Source organism: Myotis lucifugus, unplaced genomic scaffold (assembly GCF_000147115.1).
Source record: "Myotis lucifugus unplaced genomic scaffold, Myoluc2.0 scaffold_61, whole genome shotgun sequence".
Classification (NCBI taxonomy): Eukaryota; Metazoa; Chordata; class Mammalia; order Chiroptera; family Vespertilionidae; genus Myotis; species Myotis lucifugus.
In genome coordinates this window covers 965,985-989,351 of record NW_005871109.1, presented here as the reverse complement: position 1 = coordinate 989,351, position 23,367 = coordinate 965,985, and the positions used below count along the sequence as shown (strand labels likewise).

Genomic DNA, 23,367 nt, shown 5'->3' with positions numbered 1-23,367 from the left:
GGGGGAAACTGAGAAGCACCTGTGACGTTCCACAGTGTAGGACCTCAAGTCACCAAAAGACTGAGACCTAAAAATAGGACCATAGAAGGCTTCCCTCACCCCTCACACACACACCTCACCACCACAATACTAAAGGTCTATTTATCTCAGTTCCTTTACCCAGGACATCATGTCCAGCTTTCAACAAACAACTAAAAGGTCTACCCAAGGCAAAAAATACAGTTTGAAGAGACAGAGAAAGTATCAGCACCAGGCATAGCAGGGGTGTTGGAGTTATCTGACTAGGAATTTAGAACAGCCATGATTCATAGGCCAAGGGCACTGGTGGATTAAGTAGACAGCATGCAAGAACAGATGGGTGATGTAAGCACAGAGATGGAAACCCTAAGAGGGGAAAAACAACAACAAAAAGAAATGCTAGAGATAAAAGACCTTGGAACAGAAATGAAGAATGCCTTTGATGGGCTTATTAGCAGACTGGACACAGCTGAGGAATCTCTGGGCTTGAGGATATATCAACAGATACCTTGAAAACTGTAAAGCAAAGAGAACAAAGACTGAAAAACAAACACACAGAACAGAATATCCAAGGATTGTGGGACAGCTACAAAAGGTATAACATACACGTAATATGAATACCAGGAGAAGAAAGAGAGAATAGAACGGAAGAAATATTCGAAACAGTAACAACTGAGAATTTCCTCAACTTAATATCAGACAACAAACCACAGATCCAGGAAGCTCAGAGAACATCAAGAAAGAGAAGTGTCACAAACATTACATCTAGGTATATCATTTTTATTCTACAGAAAATCAGAGACAAGAAAAAATCCTGAAAGAAGCCAGAGGGGGGATAAAACACCTTACCTGTAAAGGAACAAAGATAAGAATTATATCAAACTTTTCTTCAGAAACTATGCACACAAAAAAGAGTTGAGTGGAACATTTAAAGTGTTGAGAAAAAAAGAACCACTAACTTAGAATTCTGGATCCTGCAAAATTATTCTTCAAAAGTGAAGAAGAAATAAAGGCTTTTTCAGCCAAAGAAAAATTGAGGGAATCTGCCACCAGTAGACCTGCCTTGCAAGAAATGTTTAAAAAGTTCTTTAGTGAGAAGGAAAATAATATAGGTCAGAAACTCTGATATTCACAAAGAAAGGAAGATTATCAAAGAAGGAATAAGTGAAGGTAAAATGAAGTTTTATTTTTTTCTTATTCTTAATTGATCAAACAGATAACAGATTTTTCAAAACAACAACAATGTATTCAGTTTCATATACTTATAGCTATAAATATGCTTATGTATGCTTATGTATAAGTGAAATAAATGATAACAATGCAATGGACATGATAGAGAAATTAAGAATATATTATAAGGGGTTTGCACTATCTGTGAAGCAATATAGTATCATTTGAAAGTAACTTGGGTTGGTTGAAAATTTATGCTATACAGCAAATTCTAGGACAACAACTAAAAAAAGCAAAAGAAAAAGTATGACCAATATGGTTAGGAAAGAGAGAAAAAGAGTCATATAAAATGCTCAGTTAAAACCACAGAAGGCTGATAATGTGTGGGAGACAAAAATAGGAACAAAGAACCAGGGCAACAAGTAGAAAATAATAACAAATATGGCAAATGTTAATCCAACTATTATCAATAATTACCTCAAATTGTCAATGGTCTAAATACACCAATTAAAAGACAGATTTTTCAGAGTGAGTAAAAAAACAAAACCCAACTGCATGTTGTTTATAAGAAACTCACTTTAAATATAAAGACATGTACCCAGGCCAGTTTGGATCGGTGATTAGAGTGTCAGTTTGAGGACTGAAAGGTCACGGGTTTGATTCCCAGTCAAAGACATGTACCTCAGTTGCAGGTTCCCCAGCCCCGGCAGGGGCTCATGTGGGAGGCAACCAATCTATATGTCTCGTTCACATCGATGTTTCTCTCTTTCTCCCCCTCCTCCCTCCCACTCTCTCTAGAAATCAATGGGAAAAATATCCTTGGATGAGGAATAAATAAATGAATGAATGAATGAATGAATGAATAAATAAATAAATAAATAAAAAGACATATAGATTAAAAGTAGAATGATGAAGAAAGATATACTATGCTAACACTAATCAAAAGAAAACAGGAATAGCTATATTAATTTCAGACAGCACACTTCAGAGCAAGGACATTTACTAGGGATAAAAAGAGAATTACAGAATGATAAGGGGGGTCAATACTTAAAGAAGACATAACAATCCTTAATATGTATGTGCCTAACAACCAGTATCAAAAAACGTGAAGTGTATGCCAAGACCGGTTTGGCTCAGTGGATAGAGCGTCGGCCTGCGGACTGAAGGGTCCCGGGTTTGATTCCGGTCAAGGGCATGTACCTGGGTTGCGGGCACATCCCCAGTGGGAGATGTGCAAGAGGCAGCTGATCGATGTTTCTCTCTCATCGATGTTTCTAACTCTCTATCTCTCTCCCTTCCTCTCTGTAAAAAATCAATAAAATAAAATTAAAAAAAAAAAAAAAACGTGAAGTGCAAACTGGTAGAAATGCAAGGAGAAATAAATGAATCCACTATTATAGTTGGAGACATCAACGCCCCTATCAGAAATGGACAGATCCTGCTGGCAGAATATCCATAAGGATATACTTGAACTCAACCATACCATCAATCAACTGGATATGATTGACGTATATAGACTACTTCATCCAACAATAGTAGATTACACATTCTTCTAAAACAGTGGTTCTCAACCTTCCTAATGCCGGAACCCTTTAATACAGTTCCTTATGTTGTGGTGACCCCCAACCATAATATTATCTTCGTTGTTACTTCATAACTGTAATTTTGCTACTGTTATGAATGATAATGTAAATATCTGATATGCTATCTGTGTTTTCCGATGGTTGCGACCCACAGGTTGAGAACCGCTGCTTATATGGAACATTCACCAACATAGACCACATTCTGGTCCATAAAACACACCTTAAGTTTAAAAGAATGGGAAGCATACAATGACTGCTCTCAGACCACCATGATATTAAACTAGAAATCAATAACAGAAATCTTCAAATACTTGGAAATTAAGCAGCATGCTTCTAGCTAACACACAGGTGAATAAAGAAACTTCAAGCTAAATTTTAAAATCTATTGAACTAAATGAAAATACAGCTTATCAAAATTTATGGGATGCAGCAAAAGCAATTCTTAGAGGAAAATTTATACCATTGAATGTACATATCAGGATAGAATAAAGATCTAACATTTATAATTTAAGGTTCCACCTTAGAAAATAAGAAAAAGAAAATCAAATTACATTCATTGTAAGCAGAAGAAAATAAATAATAAAAATTAGAGTGGAAGTCAATGAAATTAAAACTAGGATATTAATAGAGAAAATCAACAAGACCAAAAGCTGGCTCTTTGAAAAGATAAATAAAACCCATAAGCCTCTTGTCAGGCTAACTAAGAAAAAAAGAGAGAGAACACATATTACTAATATCAAAAATGAAAGAAAGGACATTACTACAATTTTTATGTCCATTAAAAAAATAACAAAGGAATATTCTGAATAACTATGCCCACACATTTGATAACCTAGATAAAATTGTCTAATTCCTTGAAAGACACAATCTGCCAAAACTCACACAAGAAGAAATAAACAATCTGAATAGGCCTATTTATAATAAAGAAATTAAATCAATAATTAATAACCTTACAATACAGCACCAGGCCCAGATGGGTTCACTAGTGAATTCCATCAAACATTTAAGGAAGAAATTATACCTATTCTCTACTTCCCGACTCGTTTTATGAAGCCAGCATCACACTAATACTAAAACTAAAAGACACTGCAATAAAACTAAGATCCGTATCTCTCATGAACATAGATGCAAAAATTCTCGAGAAAATATTAGCTAATTGAATCCAACAGTACATAAGAAGAATTGTACACCCAACCAAGTGGGATTTATCCCAGTATGCAGAGTTGTTTCAACTTTTAAAAACAATAAATGTAATCTATCACATGATCAGGATAAAGAGGAAACATCACATAATCATATTAATAGATAAAGAAAAAGCATTTGACAGAACCCAATATACATTCATATTAAAAACTCAGCAAACTAGGAATAGAGAGGAATGTCCTCAATAAAGATGTTGATAAAGAACATCTACAAAAAATAACCTATAGCTAATCTCATATTTACTGGTAAGAAACTTGAAACTTTCCTGTTAAGATCCCCTCTCACCACTACTTTTCAACATGTTACTGGAAGTCCTAGATAATCCACTAAAACAAGAGAAGGAAATAAAAGGTATATAGATTGAGAAGGAAGAAATAAAAGTGTTTGTTCATAAGTGACATGATAATATGTAGAGAAATCTGAAAAAAAAAAAAGACAAAAACTCCTGGAATTAATAAGTGATTATATTAAAAGATTGATGGTTGCCAAGTTTTTTTGGAGGGTTGGGGGATGAATAGGTAGAGCACAGAAGAAATGAAACTATTCAGTACAATACTACAGTGTACAATGCCTTTAGTAGATACATGTCATTATACATTTCTCAAAACCATTAGAATGTACAACACCAAGAGTGAACCCTAATATAAACTATGGACTTTGAATGGTAATGATGTGTCAATGTAGGTTCATGTAACAAATGTACCACTCTGCTGCTACATGTTGAAAATAGAAGAAGTTGTCTGTGTGTGGGCACAGGAAGTATCCAGAAATTCTTGTAATTTCTGCTCAAATTTGCAGTAAATTTAAAACTGCTCTTCAGCCCTAACCGGTTTGGCTCAGTGGATAGAGCATTGGCCTGTGGACTCAAGGGTCACAGGTTCGATTCCGGCCAGGGGCATGTACCTTGGTTGCAGGCGCATACCCAGTGGGGAGTGTGCAGGAGGCAGCTGATCGATGTTTCTCTCTCACCGGTGTTTCTAACTCTCTATCCCTCTCCATTGCTCTCTGTAAAAAATCAGTAAAATATATTTTTAAAAAACTGCCCTTCAAAAAGTTTATTAAATTTTTTAAAGTAGCTCACAGTATGGAGAAATGGAGTTGGATCCCTACTCCATCATATTAGAAATATAAATTCCAAATAGATTGAAGACTTAAATGTGAAAGGTAAAATTATAAACTTAATGTAAGAAAATATTGGACAATATCTTTGTGATCTCAATTTTTAGACAAAACCAAAAAGGTACAAGCCCTGGGAGAGAAATTGATGAATTTGGCTAGATTAAAATTAATTGAGTTCTGTTAAATGAAGAATTTAAAGATAAGATGAACCTCTGAGTGACAGAAAGATATTTGTAAATGATGAAGGATTCGTATCTAGAAAGTCCTACAAATCAGCAAAAAAATAAAAAAGATAGGAAAATCCACTGACAGCGATTTTAAGTAGACAGTTCACAGGAGAAACCCGATAAATTTGTGAAGAGATGCTCAAATGTGCTAGTCTTAAATCAAAACAAGATACTAATTTACATCTATTAAATTGGAAATTATTAGAAAGTCCAACAATCACAATACTGGTAAGGATGTGGGGAAATGGGAACACTAATGCATAGCTAATAGAAGAAAAGTAGGCATAGTCATTCTGCAGAACAATCTGGAAGTACTTAGTGAAATTACTATTATACCCACAACCCAACAGCCCAGCAATCCCACTACATGGTTTATGTTGCTGAGACACTCCCATGTGCCTTCACAAGCAGAGCAGCATGAGGACCCATTGCAGCAATGTTTCTGGAGGCAATGAGCTGGAAGTCAGCTAAGTGCTCCTCCCTGGGAAAGTGGATAGATAAAATGTGGTCTATGCAGTAATGGCATACTAGGCAACAGAATCAATGAATTATATTCAAATATAGTAACACAGACATATTCCAAAAGCATAAGGTTAAGTGAAAAAAAAACACCCTTAAAATACAAAACAATTCTATGTAACTTCAAGTAAGTAACACACACACACACACACACACACACACACACACACACAGAAGGACATATCCTATCTAATAAAAGAGAAACATGGTAATTAGCGTACGACTGCTACCCTTCCCATTGGCTAATCAGTGAGATATGCAAATTAACATTCAGCCAAGATGGCGGCCGGCAGCCAGGCAGCTGGAAATGAACATGAGGCTTGCTTGCTTCAGTGAAGGAGGACTCTAACGTTCCCCGCCTGCCTTGCCAGCCTCTGAGCTGGCAGTTTGAAACATTGTAACAAATATAGAAGCTAAACAAAACCCCAGAAACCAGCTTTCAGCCGGCCGGGATCTCAGAGCTGGAGATGATACAGTGTTTCGATTATAGAACCGAAACAAACCAGATACCTGCTTTCAGCAGCCGAGGCCTTGGCCCAGAATAAAAAAAAAAAAAGAAAAAAAGGAGCGGTTGGGAGCTTCAGTCACCCACCAGCCTGAAAACAGCCCTCAGCCCCTCACCCAGACTGGCCAGGCCCCCAGTGGGGACCCCCACCCTGAAGGGTGTGTGACCAGCTGCAAACAGCCATCATCCCCTCATCCAGGCTGGTCAGGCACCCCAGTGGGGACCCCCACCCTGATCCAGGACACCCTTCAGGGCAAACCAGCCAGCCCCTACCCATGCACCAGGCCTCTATCCTATATAGTAAAAGGGTAATATGCCTCCCAGCACCAGGATCAGCGGAGCCGCGAGGCCTCCCGGCACCGGGATCAGCGTGACAGGGGGCAGCGCCCAAACCCCCTGATCGCCCTGTGGCTCTGTGTGTGACAGGGGGCGGGGCCACAACCTCCCTATCCACCCTGCTCTGTTCATGACAGGGGAAGGCACCCCAACCCCCTGATCAGCCCTGTTCTATGCCTGATAGGGGGGAGCTCCCCAACCCCCTGATCGCCCTGCGGCTCTGTGTGTGACAGGGTGCGGCGCCCCAACCCCCCCTACCCCCCACGGGCCCTGCTCTGTGTGTGACGGGGTAGAGCCATAACCTCCCCATCAGCCCTGCCCTGAATGTGAGAGTGACGGCGCCCCAACCCCCTGATCCGCCCTGCTCTGTGTGTGACGGGGCAGTGCCCCAACTCCCCTATTGGCCCTACTTTGTGCGTGACAGGGGGGAGCTCCCCAACCCCCTGATGGTCCCTGCTCTGTGTGTAACAGGGGGAGCTCCCCAGCCCCCTGATCGACCCTGCTCTGTGCGTGACAGGGTACAGAGCCCCAACCCCCTGATTGGCCCTGCTCTGTGCATGACAGGGGGTGGCGCCACAACCCCCCAATCGGCCCTACCCTGAGCGTGACTGAGGGTGGCATCGCAACCTCCCAATCCGCCCTGCTCTGTGCATGACAGGGGGCGGCGCCCCAACTCCCCAATCGGCCCTGCTCTGAGCCCGACCAGGGGCTGCACCTAGGGATTGGGCGTGCCCTCTGCCACCTGGGAGCAGGCCTAAGCCAGCAGGTCGTTATCTCCCGAGGGGTCCCAGACTGCGAGAGGGCACAGGCCGGGCTGAGGGACCCCCCCCCCCCCGAGTGCACAAATTTTTGTGCACCGGGCCTCTAGTATTAAATATTTAGGAGTAAGTGTTAAATAGAGGAGGGAAATGGGAACAGGGTAAAGAATACAGAGATAAACAAATGTAATAGACAAGTGCCTTGGCTTTGTCCAGTGAAGAAAATATATGATGAATTAAGGAGTTTGAGTGCCTTTTTTTTTTTTACCTGTTGTGCTAAAAGGAAGACGATTTTTTTAAAAAAATGTGAAACAAGTACAATATGGGTTTAATAGTTTTATTAGATTATATTTAAAGATTAAATGAGTAATTCAGATAAGCACTTAGTTTAGTGCCTGGCGTGGACTCAACACTCAATAAATGTCATCCATTAATGTTATTAACACTCCTCATGACATACCAGTCAACTGGAGTTGGCACTTAAGACCAATTGGATTTAGATGATTCCCCAAAAGATCCATAGTCTATGGCTCTACTAAAATGAATAGGCAAGTACTGGCAGCAGACCCAGAAGCAAGCAGGAGAAATGCTGAAGGCAGCCTTGGGGAATGGGAATGGCTACCAGCTTTTTTTGCAGTGCCATTGGAAACCTTGATGGCTAACTTGGGACAATACTAATCTCAGGTACAAGTTGAGAAAGTAGAGAGCCCTGGCTTGGTGGCTCAGTCGGTTGGAGTGTCCTCCTGTACACCAAAAATGTGCAGGTTTGATCCTTGGTCAGGGCTCTTACAGGAGGCAGCTGATCGATGTTTCTCTCTCACACCAGTTTCTCTTTCTCTCCCTTCCCCCTACCTTTCTCTCTAAAATCATATTTTTTTAAAGAAACAAAGTAGAGACCACAGGAAAACAGTGCTGTGAAGCTGGGGAACTCCATGTAATTTGTGATACTTCTCCAAAGGGGTGTTTTCTTATAACACTTTAATTTCAAGTTATAAAATTGTTGCTGCGTTACAACTAGCCCTATAGAGACTGTTTGCTTTGAATTTTCTCTTTCCCATCCTCCTCTCCCTTCCCTGAAGTGGGACACGGCGTATCTTAGTGAAATGAGCAAGATCATCCCCTAGTTTCCTGATCCTCAAAGTGCTGACCCAAGATCCCGGTCCTGGAGGGCATAGGACATATGCCCAGTCCTTGCCCTCTTGTTAATTCCACAAGCAGTGACTGGGACTCTACGCCAGCCACTACTCTGGTGTCTGGGGATCGAGAGCTGCTAACACAAAATGACAGCTTTAAAAATAAAAGGAAGGAAGTGTCAACTCAGAAACATAAGAGCCTTCCCGAAACGAAGCACATTTTAATGTGTTTATTTTCCGCTGGTTTTCCATAGATCATAGATGAAGAAGAAACACAGTTTATGAGTAACTGCCCTGTCGCGGTCACGGAAAGCACCCCACGGAGGAGGACACGGATCCAGGTGTTCTGGATAGCACCGCCGGCAGGGACGGGCTGTGTCATTCTAAAGTAAGTGAGCATGGGATTCTCATCACACTTCACTCCCCTCCCCTGCGGTCCACAAAAGGCTTCACGATGTGGTTGCAGAAAGAAAAGTAGCTTTGCTGGGCCATCGGGCAAGTTGTATCATTTCTCTGCTCTGAGTTATCTCCACTCCAAAATGGGACTGGAGGCCATCATTGGTAAAGTGCTATAAAAGAATCATTTGCCGAAATCTTGATTTTCACCTAATACAGTGATTGTCCTGGCCACTCTCTATCTTCCTAGAGATAATGCTACTATGGCTGGTCAAGAAAAATTACGAACCAGGTGAGGATAATCTTTGACTTTCTCCATCTGGAATCTAATATCTAGTAACATTAATCTGTGCCAGGCTGACCTGAGACCCAACTGTAACCTCCATTAGCCTCCAGCTCTGCTTTATGATCCTATGTTTTTACCTTCTCCCATCAAAATTGCCCTCTTGTGCCACTTCCTAGGGGACCTCCTGGTTTTCCTTTTGGTAAGTTACAATAAATGATCAGAAGTGTTAACCAGCTAATAGTTTTCCTCTGAGAGGTAGCATTATCTCAAAACAGTGTCTCCAAAACTGTATGCCATAGAGTGGTGTTCAAGGAGATGTAAATAGGTGGGCAAGAAATCAACTTCTGTGGTTAAACAAGTTTGAAATATGCTGTATATTGTATCTTCTTTTGCACATTCACAGCATATGTTATCATATTGAAGGTTTTAGAAAATCCTGCTACAATGAAATCTGTTTAACTTGGTTTCATCCAGCATTCCCCAGACTTACTTGATGCAAAGCTCCTTTTCTACTGAGACATCCACTGACATTCACCAGCTTTGGAAACTAGGAATGACTTATTTTAAATAGATTTACAGACTGTATAGAGTAACGGTGAGAATTTTAGGAATTCAGATATACAATAGTCATGGTTAGATGGCCAAGGCTCCAATTCCAATATCTGAGAAGTCTTCCCCATGGAGGTAGGGGCTGGGACCTTCCCAACCATCTTCCTCTTCTTTAAAACACCCAAGGCCTTATTCATGTGTTTGGTTTATTTGTCTGCATCTCTGGCATGTGGACATTTCAACAGAATTACAAATGTGGTTAACTCCAGGCCAGCCCCCAGGAGAGGCTGATAAGGAAGCCTTTCACCTCTCCGTTCCAATCCCTGTAGTTTCCAGACTCAGCTGGGCCTGACTTATGGAAAAAAAAACCCGCAGAGATCTCTAGGAACCTCTGTCCCCTGTCCAGACTCAGCCCTCTCTTTTGGTGCTCTGTCTGGACATCATCTGTTTCTTTTTTAGTTTAATGCAAGCTGAGCATCCTTCCTCAGATTCCTTGAGAAGTTTGGCTCTTGGCATTAATTACACTGGTGATTTGGAAAAAAAAATTAGCAGTAGAACTTTAGCTCTTGGTGTTAATTTACATTGGAGATTCGTTTTAAAAATAGCAACTAGAAGTTTTAAAATGAAATTTTACATATAAACTTAATATATAACATATATCTAGTATCTAGTAGAAATGTGGGAGAAGACCTTGTGGAAATCAAGAGACCACTGAAATGAAAACACGCAGAATCTGTTTATTCAGAGCTTGCTGTATATCAAGGAAGTCAGTGACCATCATCACTAGCATTTGGCAGAGACTCAAAGGCAGCAGAGGAGTGGAAACGCTTTAGAGTAAAAAGAGGGAAGACTGCAGGTATGTTCTGGTCGGAGGTTGTTGGAATGGGGGAGCAGGAAGGGGGATAGCTAGAAGTGAGGCCTCTTATGCAATTGGTTTGGAGAGTGCATTTGGCTTTCTTTGGTTGGTCATGACTTAAAAATAGAGGAGGCAGTAGGGGGGGTGGGGAGGTTAGAGAAGTCGGCAGTCATTGACCAAGTCCTAAACGTTCTGGGCTGATAGCTTCAGAGGTTGTGGTTTGGCTTCCCAGGCCAGTTGCTGCAAAGGTCGGGGTCAGATTTCTATTGTCATTGTCATATATGGTCTGCCCATTGTCCATTAGTATGTCCAATCTCTCAGCCTGAACACGGGTCTCAGTTTGGCTTTCTAGCACCCTACCCCTGCCCATGGTGGCCCTATCCCTCTGCAGGGCCTGGGGCCCTGGAGAAGAAAGTTGGAAAACATCAGATCTACGTGATGAGTCTTTCCACTCTAAAAACCTTACTCTCACCTAGATCTCTGTTTTTCTATGATTTCTTGTTCTCACAAACCAGAGCATTTGATCTCCCTGGTGGAAGCCAGAAAGGCATCTCTCGTTTACCCATTAACAATGAACATATGTGGACATACATTTATTTATTACCAGCTAAGCAGTGTGGCTTGTGCATTCACTCATTCTTTCAGCAAATGTAACTGAGCTCTATCTGCATACGCGTGATATGTATAGGCAACTGACGTATGTTTTTGGCCCTTGAGGTTCTCATGGGCCAAATGCAGGAGAGAACAAAAGTCAACTAATACTTTCTCTGTACCAGGAACACAGCTGCACAGCTCACAGGTTTTATCTAAGTTAATCTTCACAACAACTCCCCCATTTTACAAATGAAGAGTCAAGTTTCAGGGAATTAAACAAGTTTCTTTTTTTAATTTTTATTCATTGATTTTAGAGAGATGAAGGGAGGGGAGAGTGACAAAAGAGAGAGAGAGGAAACATTGATTCATTGTTCCACTTCTTTATGCATTCACTGGTTGATTCTTGTTATGTGCCCTGACCAGGGATCAAACCCACAATCTTGGCTTATCAGGCCGACACTCTAACCAACTGAGTTACCTGGCCAGGTCTAGACAAGTTTCTTGAAGTCACACATCCATATAACTCTAAAACCCCATGTTCTTCCTTTTCTTTGTTTCTTCTGAAGGAACTAATACAAGCTAAAACTATTCACTGAAGAATTAATAGTTTTCAAGATAAGATGTACATACATTTACATTGTAACATTTCAAATAATACAGAAAATAGTGAAATACAGAATACAGAAGAAGTGAAAAAAAAAAACCCCCTAATGAATCTCAGCGTTTCCTACCCAATGGTAGCAAATATATCCATTTGGTATTTATTGTTTAGATTTATCTTATGCTTATATGCAGATAAGGATAAAAGAACATAGTTTCATTCTTGTGGAAATTTAAATTTACACAAATGGTTTCATGGTCTACGTGATGTACTGAATTTGGATGGCTTTTCACTAAATAAGATGTGTTGGAGAGATATCCAGGTCAGAAAATATAGCTCTACCTCTTTTTAAAAACTGTTGCAAACCATGTATAGTGGGAATGTGTTAGTTATTCCATAGTTGATGGACATTTAGATTGTTTCCAGTTTTTTGTTATTGCAAATAATATTATGATGAGCATCCTTTGTACATGCGCCTTTGAGCAAATATGCAAGTTTTTATCCCTGGTAGATGCCAAGATATGGGATCATAAGGGATACACATTTATAATTTTAATAGACATTGCCAGATTTTCCTCTACAAAGTTTGACAACTTAAACATCTTCTCTGACTATGAACAAGAGAGCCTGCTTCCATATTGACTCAATAACTCTTGGTATTATCAATCTTTAAAGATCTACCCATCTGATAGTTTTAAAAAATGGTATATTACATTAATTTGCATTTTCCTGCTTACTAGTAATATTAAGAATCTTTTCATATATATTCCATTTCTGTTTCCTCTTCTGTGAAGGGCCTGTTCATATTCTTGCCTATTTTTCTAATATGTAGCTTTTAAAAATTGATTTTAAAGTATTTTTATATAATTATATAAAATATTTTATGTAAAAATATTTACATATATAATTTTATATATTTAAATGTACTTATATGTAAAATTGATCTTTATATATTCCAGATAATAATGCTTTGTTATAAATTTCAAATATTTTTTCTACCTTTTTAAAAAACATTGCTTATGGGTATCTAGTCATCCAGAAAATTAAAATCTTGATTTTAATCTCATCTATCCATCCTTTCCCTTATGAATTTTGATTTGTGTCTATTTTAAAAAGAACCTTCCTACATCCAAGATTATACATATATTCCCATCGTTTTAATATTTTTATAAATTTTATAATAAATTTAGGTCTTTAATCTTCCTGAAATTTAATTTTGTGAATGATATGCTACAAACAAGTCTCAATAGAAAACAGAGGGCAAGCTCAAATTGAGGCGCCATAGGGTCAGTTTAATAAAGGGTCTATTTACAATGGTGTGACCACAAAAACAGTGGGAGGAGCTCTCACCGCCCAGAACAGAAGAAGCACAAGGTGGGGAAAGAGAGGACAGAGCCCAGAGGAGGACAGAGCCCAGAGAGAGGACAGAGCCCAGAGCCGAGGAGACCACCTGGCCTGAGGTTATAGGGATCCCAACTCCCTTCCTCTGATTTCCTGCCAGTCCTCCCCTTTGGCCTGGCTCCAATTCTCAGGATGATGGAGTCCACTGATATTAATATAGTTTAGCTCCAATTCTCAGGACGACGGAGTCCACTGATATTAATATAGTGACGGCATCTGGAGAAGCAAGCCCAAGACATCAGCACAGATGGGAAATCAAAATCTACCTGTTTTTCTCAAAATGGCTAGTTAGTTATCCCACATCCATTTATCAAAAAGTTTGTTCTTTCCCTGATTATTTGACATGCTACTTTATCTAATATAAATTTTTATACAAGTCTGTTCTGTTCTGCTGATCTTTGTATCCCTGCATGAAACCCACACCATTTAGTAGCATAATTTTATTTTACGTTTTGATAGCAAGTTATCGCTCATTAATCTTATGGTTCAAAATGTCCGTGGCCATTCAAGCAGATTTATAATTGCAGGTAAATCATAGAATAAGCTTGTTGTGTTCAACAAAACTTACAGTATGATTTTTTAATGGTGTTTCACTGAATTAATAGTCTAATGTGAGAAAAGTCAGCATCCCTACAATATGTTTTCCAAGTCAGAAATATGAATATCCCCTATTTATTCAGGTGTTTTATGTCCTTTGGCAAAGTAATGTAATTTTTCTTCATTTAGATTGTGCATTTTTATGAGGCTTTCCCCCTCATAGGTGTTTTATGGTTTTATTGCTTTTTAGAATGGGCTTTTTTTTCCTGTTATACTTTCTAATCTATGATTGCTTGTGTTCAAGAAACCTATTGATTCTTGTACCTTGACTTTGAATCTGCACATTGCCAAACTCTCTTGATAGTTCTGGTGACTTGTTCTTTCATTCTTTGGGGGAGATAATGAATAAGTATACCTTTTATTTCCTTTTCATGCATTAGTTTCTTACCTATCACCTCTACTAGAATATTAAATAGTGGTAGTCATGCTTATTCCTGATTTTAACAGGAATGCCATTATATTTCACTTTTAACTATAACATGGAGTACACGTTTCAAATTGTGTCTGCAATCAAGATGAGAAAGACCCTTTATCTAGTTGAGAGAGTCTCTATATTTTTCATGTGGAAGGTGGTTGGGAAACCAACCGAGCAATCAGTATTCCAGCTGCACCTACCATGTGCCCAGGGCGCTGATCCTGACTTCCAAGACACTTTGAGTCTAGCTGTGATAAATAAAAATATGTGTGCAAAAGTCAGCAAGCCCAAGACGGAACAGGGGAGAAATTAAGCACGGTTAGTCAGAAAGGAGATGAGTGGGGGTTGGACTCATGGGAGCACCAGAGCTTCTCGGAAAGGTTAGTTTATATCTTAAAGGCTGAAGTAGAATTTGGATGGATGGATAGAAGGGAAGAGGTTATTCCAGGTGAAGGGGGTGGACAGAGTGAAAATTGAAGTGAGAGCTTAGATGTCAGAGGAAAAATGGCAGCCTTGGGAGACACTAGGCAGAGTTAGCAAGATTAGAAGGTCTTTGGGGGCCAAAATCCATTGCTCAATCATGGAGGTCCTCCAATGTCAAGATAAAGAGATGGAACTGGACTCAAGAGGACCAACGGAGCCATCAGTGGTTATTAAACAGTGACCTGACATGCTGGAAGGAAGGCTCATTAAAAAGTTAGTAAGGACACTGAAATCTGGCAGCAAGGTTCGGGACAGATGAAAAGGGAGATGCCAGGTTTGCTGCAGAGCCCTCGCTTGCAAAAAAAGGAGCATTTGTGTTGCAGTGTTTGGTTCCTGGGAGATGACAGCCTGGTAGAATGAGCTGCAGAGCCTGCTCAGTGTCTGCAGACGACAGCTCTGGAGCCTGCTTGGTTGTGTTGCTTTGCCCGGGAGGGCTGCGAAGGGAAGCACAGAGCAATTACGACTTTCCTTTTGGCACAAACCTGACACCATTTCCATTTGGATGCAAAGATTTGAACATTTCTAAATTACAAGCTTTCCAGGCAGCCCTCCTTATAGCCTTCTCCCTCCAAATGAATGATCCAGCACTTCAAGTTTTCCTGGCATGCTGCGATGCTGATGCTGAAAAGCACTACAGCGAAGGCGCAGCTCATTGAAAGAAAAAGCCCTCGTGAATGGGGTAGATCCTGTCCCCTGAAGTGGTCCTCCCTTTCCGTACACTCATTGCCTTTATTGCACACGCTTATTACTAGATGTCTGACACTCACTTGTCACTTCCCGGGAGGGACTGAGGTGCCATCCTACTCCTGAGGAGACAGTCACTTGGTGAATCATTTGGGAAATTCAACCTTATGAAACAATGGTTGATTACAGGTAATAGTAATAGCCAAGAGCCAAGTCCTCTTCTAGATGCATTACAAATACGTACTTAATTTTCACAGCGACCCTAGGAAGTGAATACTAAAGAGGAAACAGAGGCCTGGCCAGGGTTGCTCAGTGGTTCATCATCAACCTATGAATCAAGTGGTCACAGTTTGATTCCAGGTTCGATTCCTGGTCAGGGCACATGCCCAGGTTTCGGGCTGCACAGGAGGCAGCTGATTGATGACTCTCTCTCATCGTTGATGTTTCTGTCTTTCCCTCTCCCTTCCTCTCTGAAATCAATAAAAATATATTTAGGGGGGGAAAAGAGGAAGCAGAGGCACAGAGGGGTTAAGGAACTTGCCCAAGGTCACAGAGTAAGTGACAGAGCTGGGATTTAAACAGAAACATCTGGGCTCCAGAGTCTGTAATCTTAATACTGCACTCTACCATCTCCAACTGGTGCCACTAGGTCAGGTTCAACGCCGACTTCTCCCTCTCCCCCAACATCATTAGTTGCCAGAGCTGTCATTTCTGTCACTTGCTTTGCATTCACCGTCTTAGTCACAGACACCTCTTGCCTCACTATTGCAAGAACCTCCTAATTGCTCACCCGAGCACCTTCCTCCGCTGGCACAAGACTTGCCGCCCTCATATGCAGCTGAGTCACTCCACTTACCTAATAACTAGAGCCGGAGCTTCCATCACCTTCAAGATTAAATTCAGAATCCTAATCAGAGCATTAAAGCATCCCCAGGGCCTTTACCAGAGCCCCTGGCCAGCCTCTTCTTCCCCCGAAGCCCTCCTCGAACACTGTTCTCCGCCGTTCTTGTTTGCTCATTCTCTTGGGAACGTTGGTTGAGCACCTCCTGTGTGCGGGTACTGAGAACCCAGAGACTGTCTTTGGGGACATCACAGCCTAGGGGTGAAACACAACAAAACAAATCAGGTCCACAGTCTGCAATTCTGCAATTCAAAAATCTCTAAAATACAAAATATTTTTCTTAACTCACTTAGGGCTCAAACCTGCCCTGAACTGACTTGAAATTATTTATAGTCTTGCCCTAGCCTGGTGGCTCAATTGGTTGAAGCATCATCCCATACACCAAAAGGTTGTGGGTTCGATTCCCAGTCAGGGCATATACCTAGGTTGCAGGTTTGATTCCTGGTCAGGGCACATACAGGAGGCAACCAATTGATGCTTCTCTCTCTCTCTCTCTCTCTCTCTCTCTCTCTCTCTCTCTCTCCCCCTCCCTCCCTTCCTCTCTCTCTCAAAATCAATAAACATATTTTTGGGTGAGCACTTAAAAAAGTATTTGTAGTTTTTTTAAATGTAAATATTAATGTGTTAGATGCTGCCCCAGGTCCTAATGGGGATAATACAAAATATATGGAATTTTCACATTATTATCTTTCTGAAATCCAAAAATATTCTGAATTCTGAAACACATTTGGTCTCAAGGCTTATCAAATTAGGGACCTCTGCCCTGTTGATACAGTGGGGTGGGTGAGGGGAGTTGGGTGTCACTCAGAGTGCTGCTGGAGGAGTGCAGAGGAGGCAGCCCTCGGGCAGGCCTGGGTTTCACATAAATGTTAAAAAGAAGCAATTCACTTCTTGCCAGTGAAATAACCTATTCCCAGCTGCAGTAGCTACGAGATCTGAGAATTTATTAATGTTCCCCATTGCCAAAGAATAATGTCAGATATCTTAGCATGGTGTTCAAGGTCGTTTATGACTGGTTTGAGCTGCCTTAGAGCCTCATTTCCAGGCACTTCTCCACCCAACAGGAGACTATGAGCTTCTCAGAGGAAGGGATCAATTTCGCTCCTCTTTGTGGCCCTAATGCAGGGGCTGGCAAACCACACCCTATAGGCCAAATCCGGCCCACCAGTTGTTTTTGTAAGTAAAGTTTTATTGGAACACAGCCATGTTCCATGTATTGTTTAGGGCCGCTTTCACCCTAAAGCAGCACAATTGAGAAGTTGCAACAGAGGCTGTATGGCCTACAAAGCATAAAATATTCCTTCTCTAGCACTTCATAGAAAAAGCATAGTGACCCCTGCTCTTATGAATCCCCCAGTGCTAGGAACTCAGTAACTGCTGATTTCTGGCCCAGGTTCTCCCAAGAGTCCAGGTGAGACAAAGGTTTATATGCAGGTGGTTTATTTGGGAAGTGATCGCAGAGAGCGGGAAGTGAGGGGCGGGGAAGGGGAGGTGGGAGGGGTGTGTGAATGTGATTCAGTCTAGTGCTATTGACTTGGTTGTCACTATAGGCAACTGCTATTCACACTAACCGATGTAAGTGATGCTTGATCCTGCTGGGACCTTTTGAAAAGGCTTATGACATGTGTCTCAGAATACTATGTTCAGAGATACAGGAGAAAGCTCTTATCCATTAGCTTCCATCCTCCATTAATCAAGGGGTGGGGGCGCCCTGTGCTTATGGATTGCACACATGTGAACACTCCTCAGATTCTGAACTCCTACTACAGTATCGGAGAAGCTCTGGTATAGGAAACAAGAGGTACACCATGCAGGCAAGGTGTGCATCACCCAGTTACAGTGGGGCAGAGCTGGACACAGCACAGCAGTGTTTGGAGTCAGAATTGAATAAGAGGATGTGAACAGGCATAGAGAGGTGCCCAATGCATCGGTTAGTGTGAATAGCAGTGTAGGTAACTTAGATGTATTGCTAAGCACTGCCCTAGGTGTATTGCATGCTTTCTCTCACTTGATCCTCATTAAAGCTTACTTATAGGTCTTCTCTATGTCATTCCCATTTTGTTGATGATAACATTGAGGTTTACAGAGTTTATATTCAGGGTAATAAAGCAGTTAAGTGGGAGAAGTGAGTCTTACACCCACTTCTGTCTGACTTCAAAATTCTTGTTGTTGCCCTAGCCGGTTTGGCTCAGTGGATAGAGCATCAGCCTGCGGACTGAGGGGTCCCGGGTTTGATTCCAGTCAAGGGCATGTACCTTGGTTGGGGGCACATCCCCAGTCGGGGGCGTGCAGGAGGCAGCTGAATCGATGTTTCTCTCTCATCGACGTTTCTAGCTCTCTATCCCTCTCCCTTCCTCTCTGTAAAAAATCAATAAAATATATTTTAAAAAATTCTTGTTGTTAACTAGTCACCACTAAACTACAATGGCTGAGCTTGACCAACCCCCACCCTCACATTCTGCCTCAATTGGCCTGTGAGGGTACAGCCCCCTCCTATAAACCAAGGGGTAGAAGACTGCCTTGTGGGAGGAGATGTTGTTCCCCAAGTGAGGAAACTAAATGTCTTTTTAAAAATGGAAAACACATCCGGGGATCTGGCCAGGAAAAGGCTTCTTAGTGGGAAGCGAGGATGAGTCCTGAGGAATTAGCTGGCACTCACAATACTTTGTAGCTTCATGGAGCTCACCAACTCTTTTTACCTGGGAAGGAAATCACACAGACAACCCACACCGGATGACTGTGTGTGACTTAGAGCAGGCTGGCAGGGTGAGCAGGATCTGACGTGGCTGGGGTGCAGCTTACCCCACAATTTTCCTGGCGTTAGGTATTGAGAAGAACCACAGGCTCCTCTGTCGTAAGTCAGGGCCACTTTCCCTTGAGGTTGTCTAGAACCTCAGCAATGCTAACAGGGAATGGGGGACGGGGGAGGCGAAGGAGCCTGCAGAAAAGGGGTAAAAATCCCCAACCAGCTAAAGTAGCTGGTTCTTGGAAGAGCATTGGAAAGACCAAGGTCATGGCTAAAGGGGCAACACGTGCTTGGTTCAGGAAGACTTCGATACCCTAAGACCGACGATCCAACAGGTGGAATCCAGATGCCAGGGGTTCCTGAAAGGCTGGCGGGGGCACCGGTCCAGGGGAGCGGTCCAATGGCAGCGGAGTTTCTCTCAGCAGCTAGAGTCCCAGGTGCAGGGTGCAGGGTGCAGCCCCCAGGGGAGGAAGCCGGCAAGACGTAAACAGGAAGTACAGACTGCAGAGCCGCCCCAGCCACAGCAGTAAGGTGCAGGGTGCAGCCCCCAGGGGAGGAAGCCGGCAAGACGTAAACAGGAAGTACAGACTGCAGAGCCGCCACAGCAGTAAACTGAAGCTCAGGTGGGATCGCTGAAGCCCTGCTCCATGGACAGTGCTAACACTGCAAGGGGTCAGATGCTGACGATAACTTGGTGGGCATGCATGCAAGCCCATTGGCTGTAAGCCCATGCATGCAAGCCCATTGGCTGAAGCCCGCCCCAGTTGTGCACCCGAGCCCGGGGCCCTGGCAGCGAGACCAGTGCCAGTCCTCTCCCACTGATGGAACAGCAGTTGCCCATATAGTCCCTGTCCTCGTCTCAGTGGGATCAAAACACAATGTGTTGGCCCTGTGGACATTTTTTAAAAATTGAGATAAAATTCACATGACATAAAATTCACCATTTAAAGTCATCAATTCAGTAGCATTTTGCACATTCACAATGTTGTGCCGCCACCACCTCTATCTAGTTCCAAAACACTTCCATTGCTTCAACCTAAAACTCCTCATTAAGCAGTTTCTCCCCATCCTCCTCTCCCCCAAGCCCTTGGCAACCACCAGTCCTCATTCTGTCTCGATGGATTTATCTATTCTTGATATTTCATATAAATAGAATCATACAAGATGTGATCTCTTGCATTTGGCTTTTTTCACTTGAGTAATGTTTGAGAGGTTCATCCATGTTGTAGCACGTATGGTACTTCATTCCTTTATATATCTGAGTAATACTCCATTACATGTATGTACCACCATTTATTTATTCCTGCGAGCATTTTTTACATGGAATGGTCAAAGGATAAAAATGGAAACATTTAGGCAGCAGAGAAAAGGTACCAGGTGGTATCATACCTGCATTAACCTTTCAGTCCATGTATTTTTTTTAAAACCAGGGAATAGATCATACAATAGGCATGTTGTTCCTCTCCCAAGCTTTCTTCCAGCCCCAAAAAGGATAGTGATGACCCTGGGACAAGGGTAGAAAAGGACAAAGGAATGGTTTCACACCTACTCTGTCTTTCAGGGTCATGAAGTAAGTGTGAAGCAAGTTAGCCTATTTTATCCTGTCACCCAAATGGCTTGATTAAATTGTTTTCACCCAGCATGTGACCACAGGGTCACAAAAGCATATACCTTCATCTGGAACAGTGGTTCTCAACCTTGGCTGCACATTAGAATCACCTGGGAATCTTTTTTAAATCCTGATTTCTGGGCCTCATCCTCCGGAAATTCTGTTTCTTTGTTACTAATGTTGTGGCCCCACCCCATAACAAAGAAACAGAATTTCCGGAGGGTGATGCCCAGAAATCAGGATTTTAAAAAGACTCCCAGGTGATTCTAATGTGCAGCCAAGGTTGAGAACCACTGCTCTGGAAGAAGCATGGGCTGCATGAAGCCCATTGAAGATGCAAACCGTGCTGGAGAGATGAGCAGAGGGTCCTCAGTGCTGTAGAAGGGGTTCCCCCTGCAGATGCTCACGGCTCCATCACCATTCACTCTCAACCAGCAATCAAAGACTTGTCCCTGAAGTACACAACTCCCTGCAGCACAGAGAACACCCAGCCTGAAGCCAATGAATAAGTGAGATTTCTTAAGAAGAATGTCCCCCACGCCTTTCATGATTCATTATTGCAGGTTGATTTCAGCTACATTTTTCCTTGGGCATTTCCTTAAGATTTCACATAAAAATAGCCCCTGGACGCTGGGAAAACAGAGGAGAAAAAGCTCCTTTATATCTTAGCTCTACGCTGTTCATAAATGAAAATCATTGTTAATTTAGAGTTTGACAGCTGTGGCGCATTTGTAAGTTTAGGGCAGCTGTCATCAGCACTCCAGCTTATTTTTCAAACAGATGTTTAATTTGACTTTAGTGCTGTTGCCAATTTTTGAGGCGAACGAGAGGGGGAAGCAGAAACAGAAATAATCATTATATTCATCATTTGATTTCCTTTCAAAACATAAATCGGCATGATTAACGATGACATCAGAATTGCTCTAATTGCAATTTTGGGTGCAGGACTGGTTAGCTATCATCTCCTTACTTGGTCCAAACTCCTTTTTTTTTTTTTTTCCTAGAGTCAGAGGCTGTTTTGTGATAATTACACCCAGACCTTGAACAACAGTCCCAGCTAACCAGAAAAGCCTTCCAGAGTACAGGAAAAATCCGGGGGTGGTGACTGATGGGTGGCTGGGCCCCAACCCCAGATGAAAGTCCCAGGACCGAGTCTTGTCTTGTGGCTGAGGAATCAGCGCCCAGACTGGCAGCCAGGGTCACCGCTCCCTCTTACGCATCCGCTATGCTTATGTGGCTTAGGCAGCTGGGTTCGTGCATGCTCACAGTGTGTGAATTGGTCTCCGTGTATAAAATTAAACACATCTGTGGCTCCTCGTAGAAATCTGATGAGTCAGAATGTACTTGAACAGGCCTTGCTGTTCCAGTCCACGTTGCTTGGAGGGAATCTTCCTTCACACCAGCTGTGTTGCTAGGTAAACCCACTTCCCGGATCTGGTTTCTCTACCCTCGCCTTTTTGTGTTTGGCTTTCAGTGGTCGCCCTTGGCTTTTACTTTTTACCATCTATCGTGTGTGTGATGGTGGCCTCAGTACCTCTCTGACGATGCCTCTGTAGGGGGAACACTAGATGCAGTAACACACTAGTGTGTATCTTTGTACTTGTTTCTTTGTACATTGAGATGAAAGACTCACCTTGCCTTTTCCCTCAGCCAACAACTGTGATACACACTGTGCTAAAGAAGAATCCACCCCCATAAAAAATTGGGCAGAGAGTGTTGATTCCAGTGTTGTCATGATTTGACAGAGGAATAATCCACAGCCCAATCCAACTAGTGCTAGAAATAACAGGGCTCTAAACGGAATCAGAGATGTGCACTCCAAGGACCAAGTCTGAATCCTCAAAAAGTGGCACCCCAATCTTTTAAAATGGAAAGTATTATTTTCAGATTATTAATCAGAAACTAATTCTTCTTTAATGACAGAAAGACCAGGCTTCTGCCAGGTCGACCACCCACGAATTTGGGGGAATCTTTAGGGAATCATTGCACATATCAAGAACTCCTGGTTGTCGCTTGCCACTCCAGCCATTTACCTGGATCTTCTAGACAATGTGTCTGTCCCTCAGGAAGTTGCTCCCCTACCTCTGCTCCCTGCTGGGAGCCCATCCTTTACTGCCCCACATCCCGGCCAGGGTCAAGCGACGATGGCTAATTAGATGGGAATTTCAGCACAGAGAACCTACATAACTGGCTTATAGGTTTGACTGTTCTCAGGGCCCAGAATCCTAAGCTCATCCTTGGGGGTTCCCTCCTCTCACACTTGGTGAGCATCAGGCTCCCCACCTAACCTCTGGAGCCAGTTTACTTCCCCCAAACAGAATGCCCCTGTACAAGTCTCAGTTGCCCCAAATTTGAGACCCACCTCCCCGCTGGACTGGCTTGTTTAGCATTATAGTTATGAAGGTAGATTCAGGGAACCCTCAGGTGCTTCCCTGTAAAGTGCGATATAATAGTACCCACCACATGGGGTTGCTGTGAGGATCAAATGAGTTAATATATGCATACAACGTGTTTAGAACAGTGTCAGACACAGAATAAGCTCTATACAGGCTACTTATTATTATTGTTTTGTTATTGTTGTTGCTTTACATTTGCAATAAAATGAAGATCCTGCCCTGGCTGGATCAGTGAATAGAGCATCGGCCTGCAGACTGAAGGGTCCTGGGTTTGATTCCAGT

General features: G+C 42.2%; 1 protein-coding gene across 2 annotated transcripts in view; it reads left to right on the top strand.

Annotated features, from left to right (window-relative positions):
• Positions 1-23,367, top strand: part of SPON1 (spondin 1) — a 251,717-nt gene that overhangs the window by 59,991 nt on the left and 168,359 nt on the right. For both annotated transcript variants that reach the window (XM_023754511.1, XM_006089580.3), the window contains exon 3: positions 8,826-8,959. In XM_023754511.1, the coding sequence (XP_023610279.1) occupies positions 8,826-8,959 (134 nt within the window). The remainder of the gene's footprint in view (positions 1-8,825; positions 8,960-23,367) is intronic.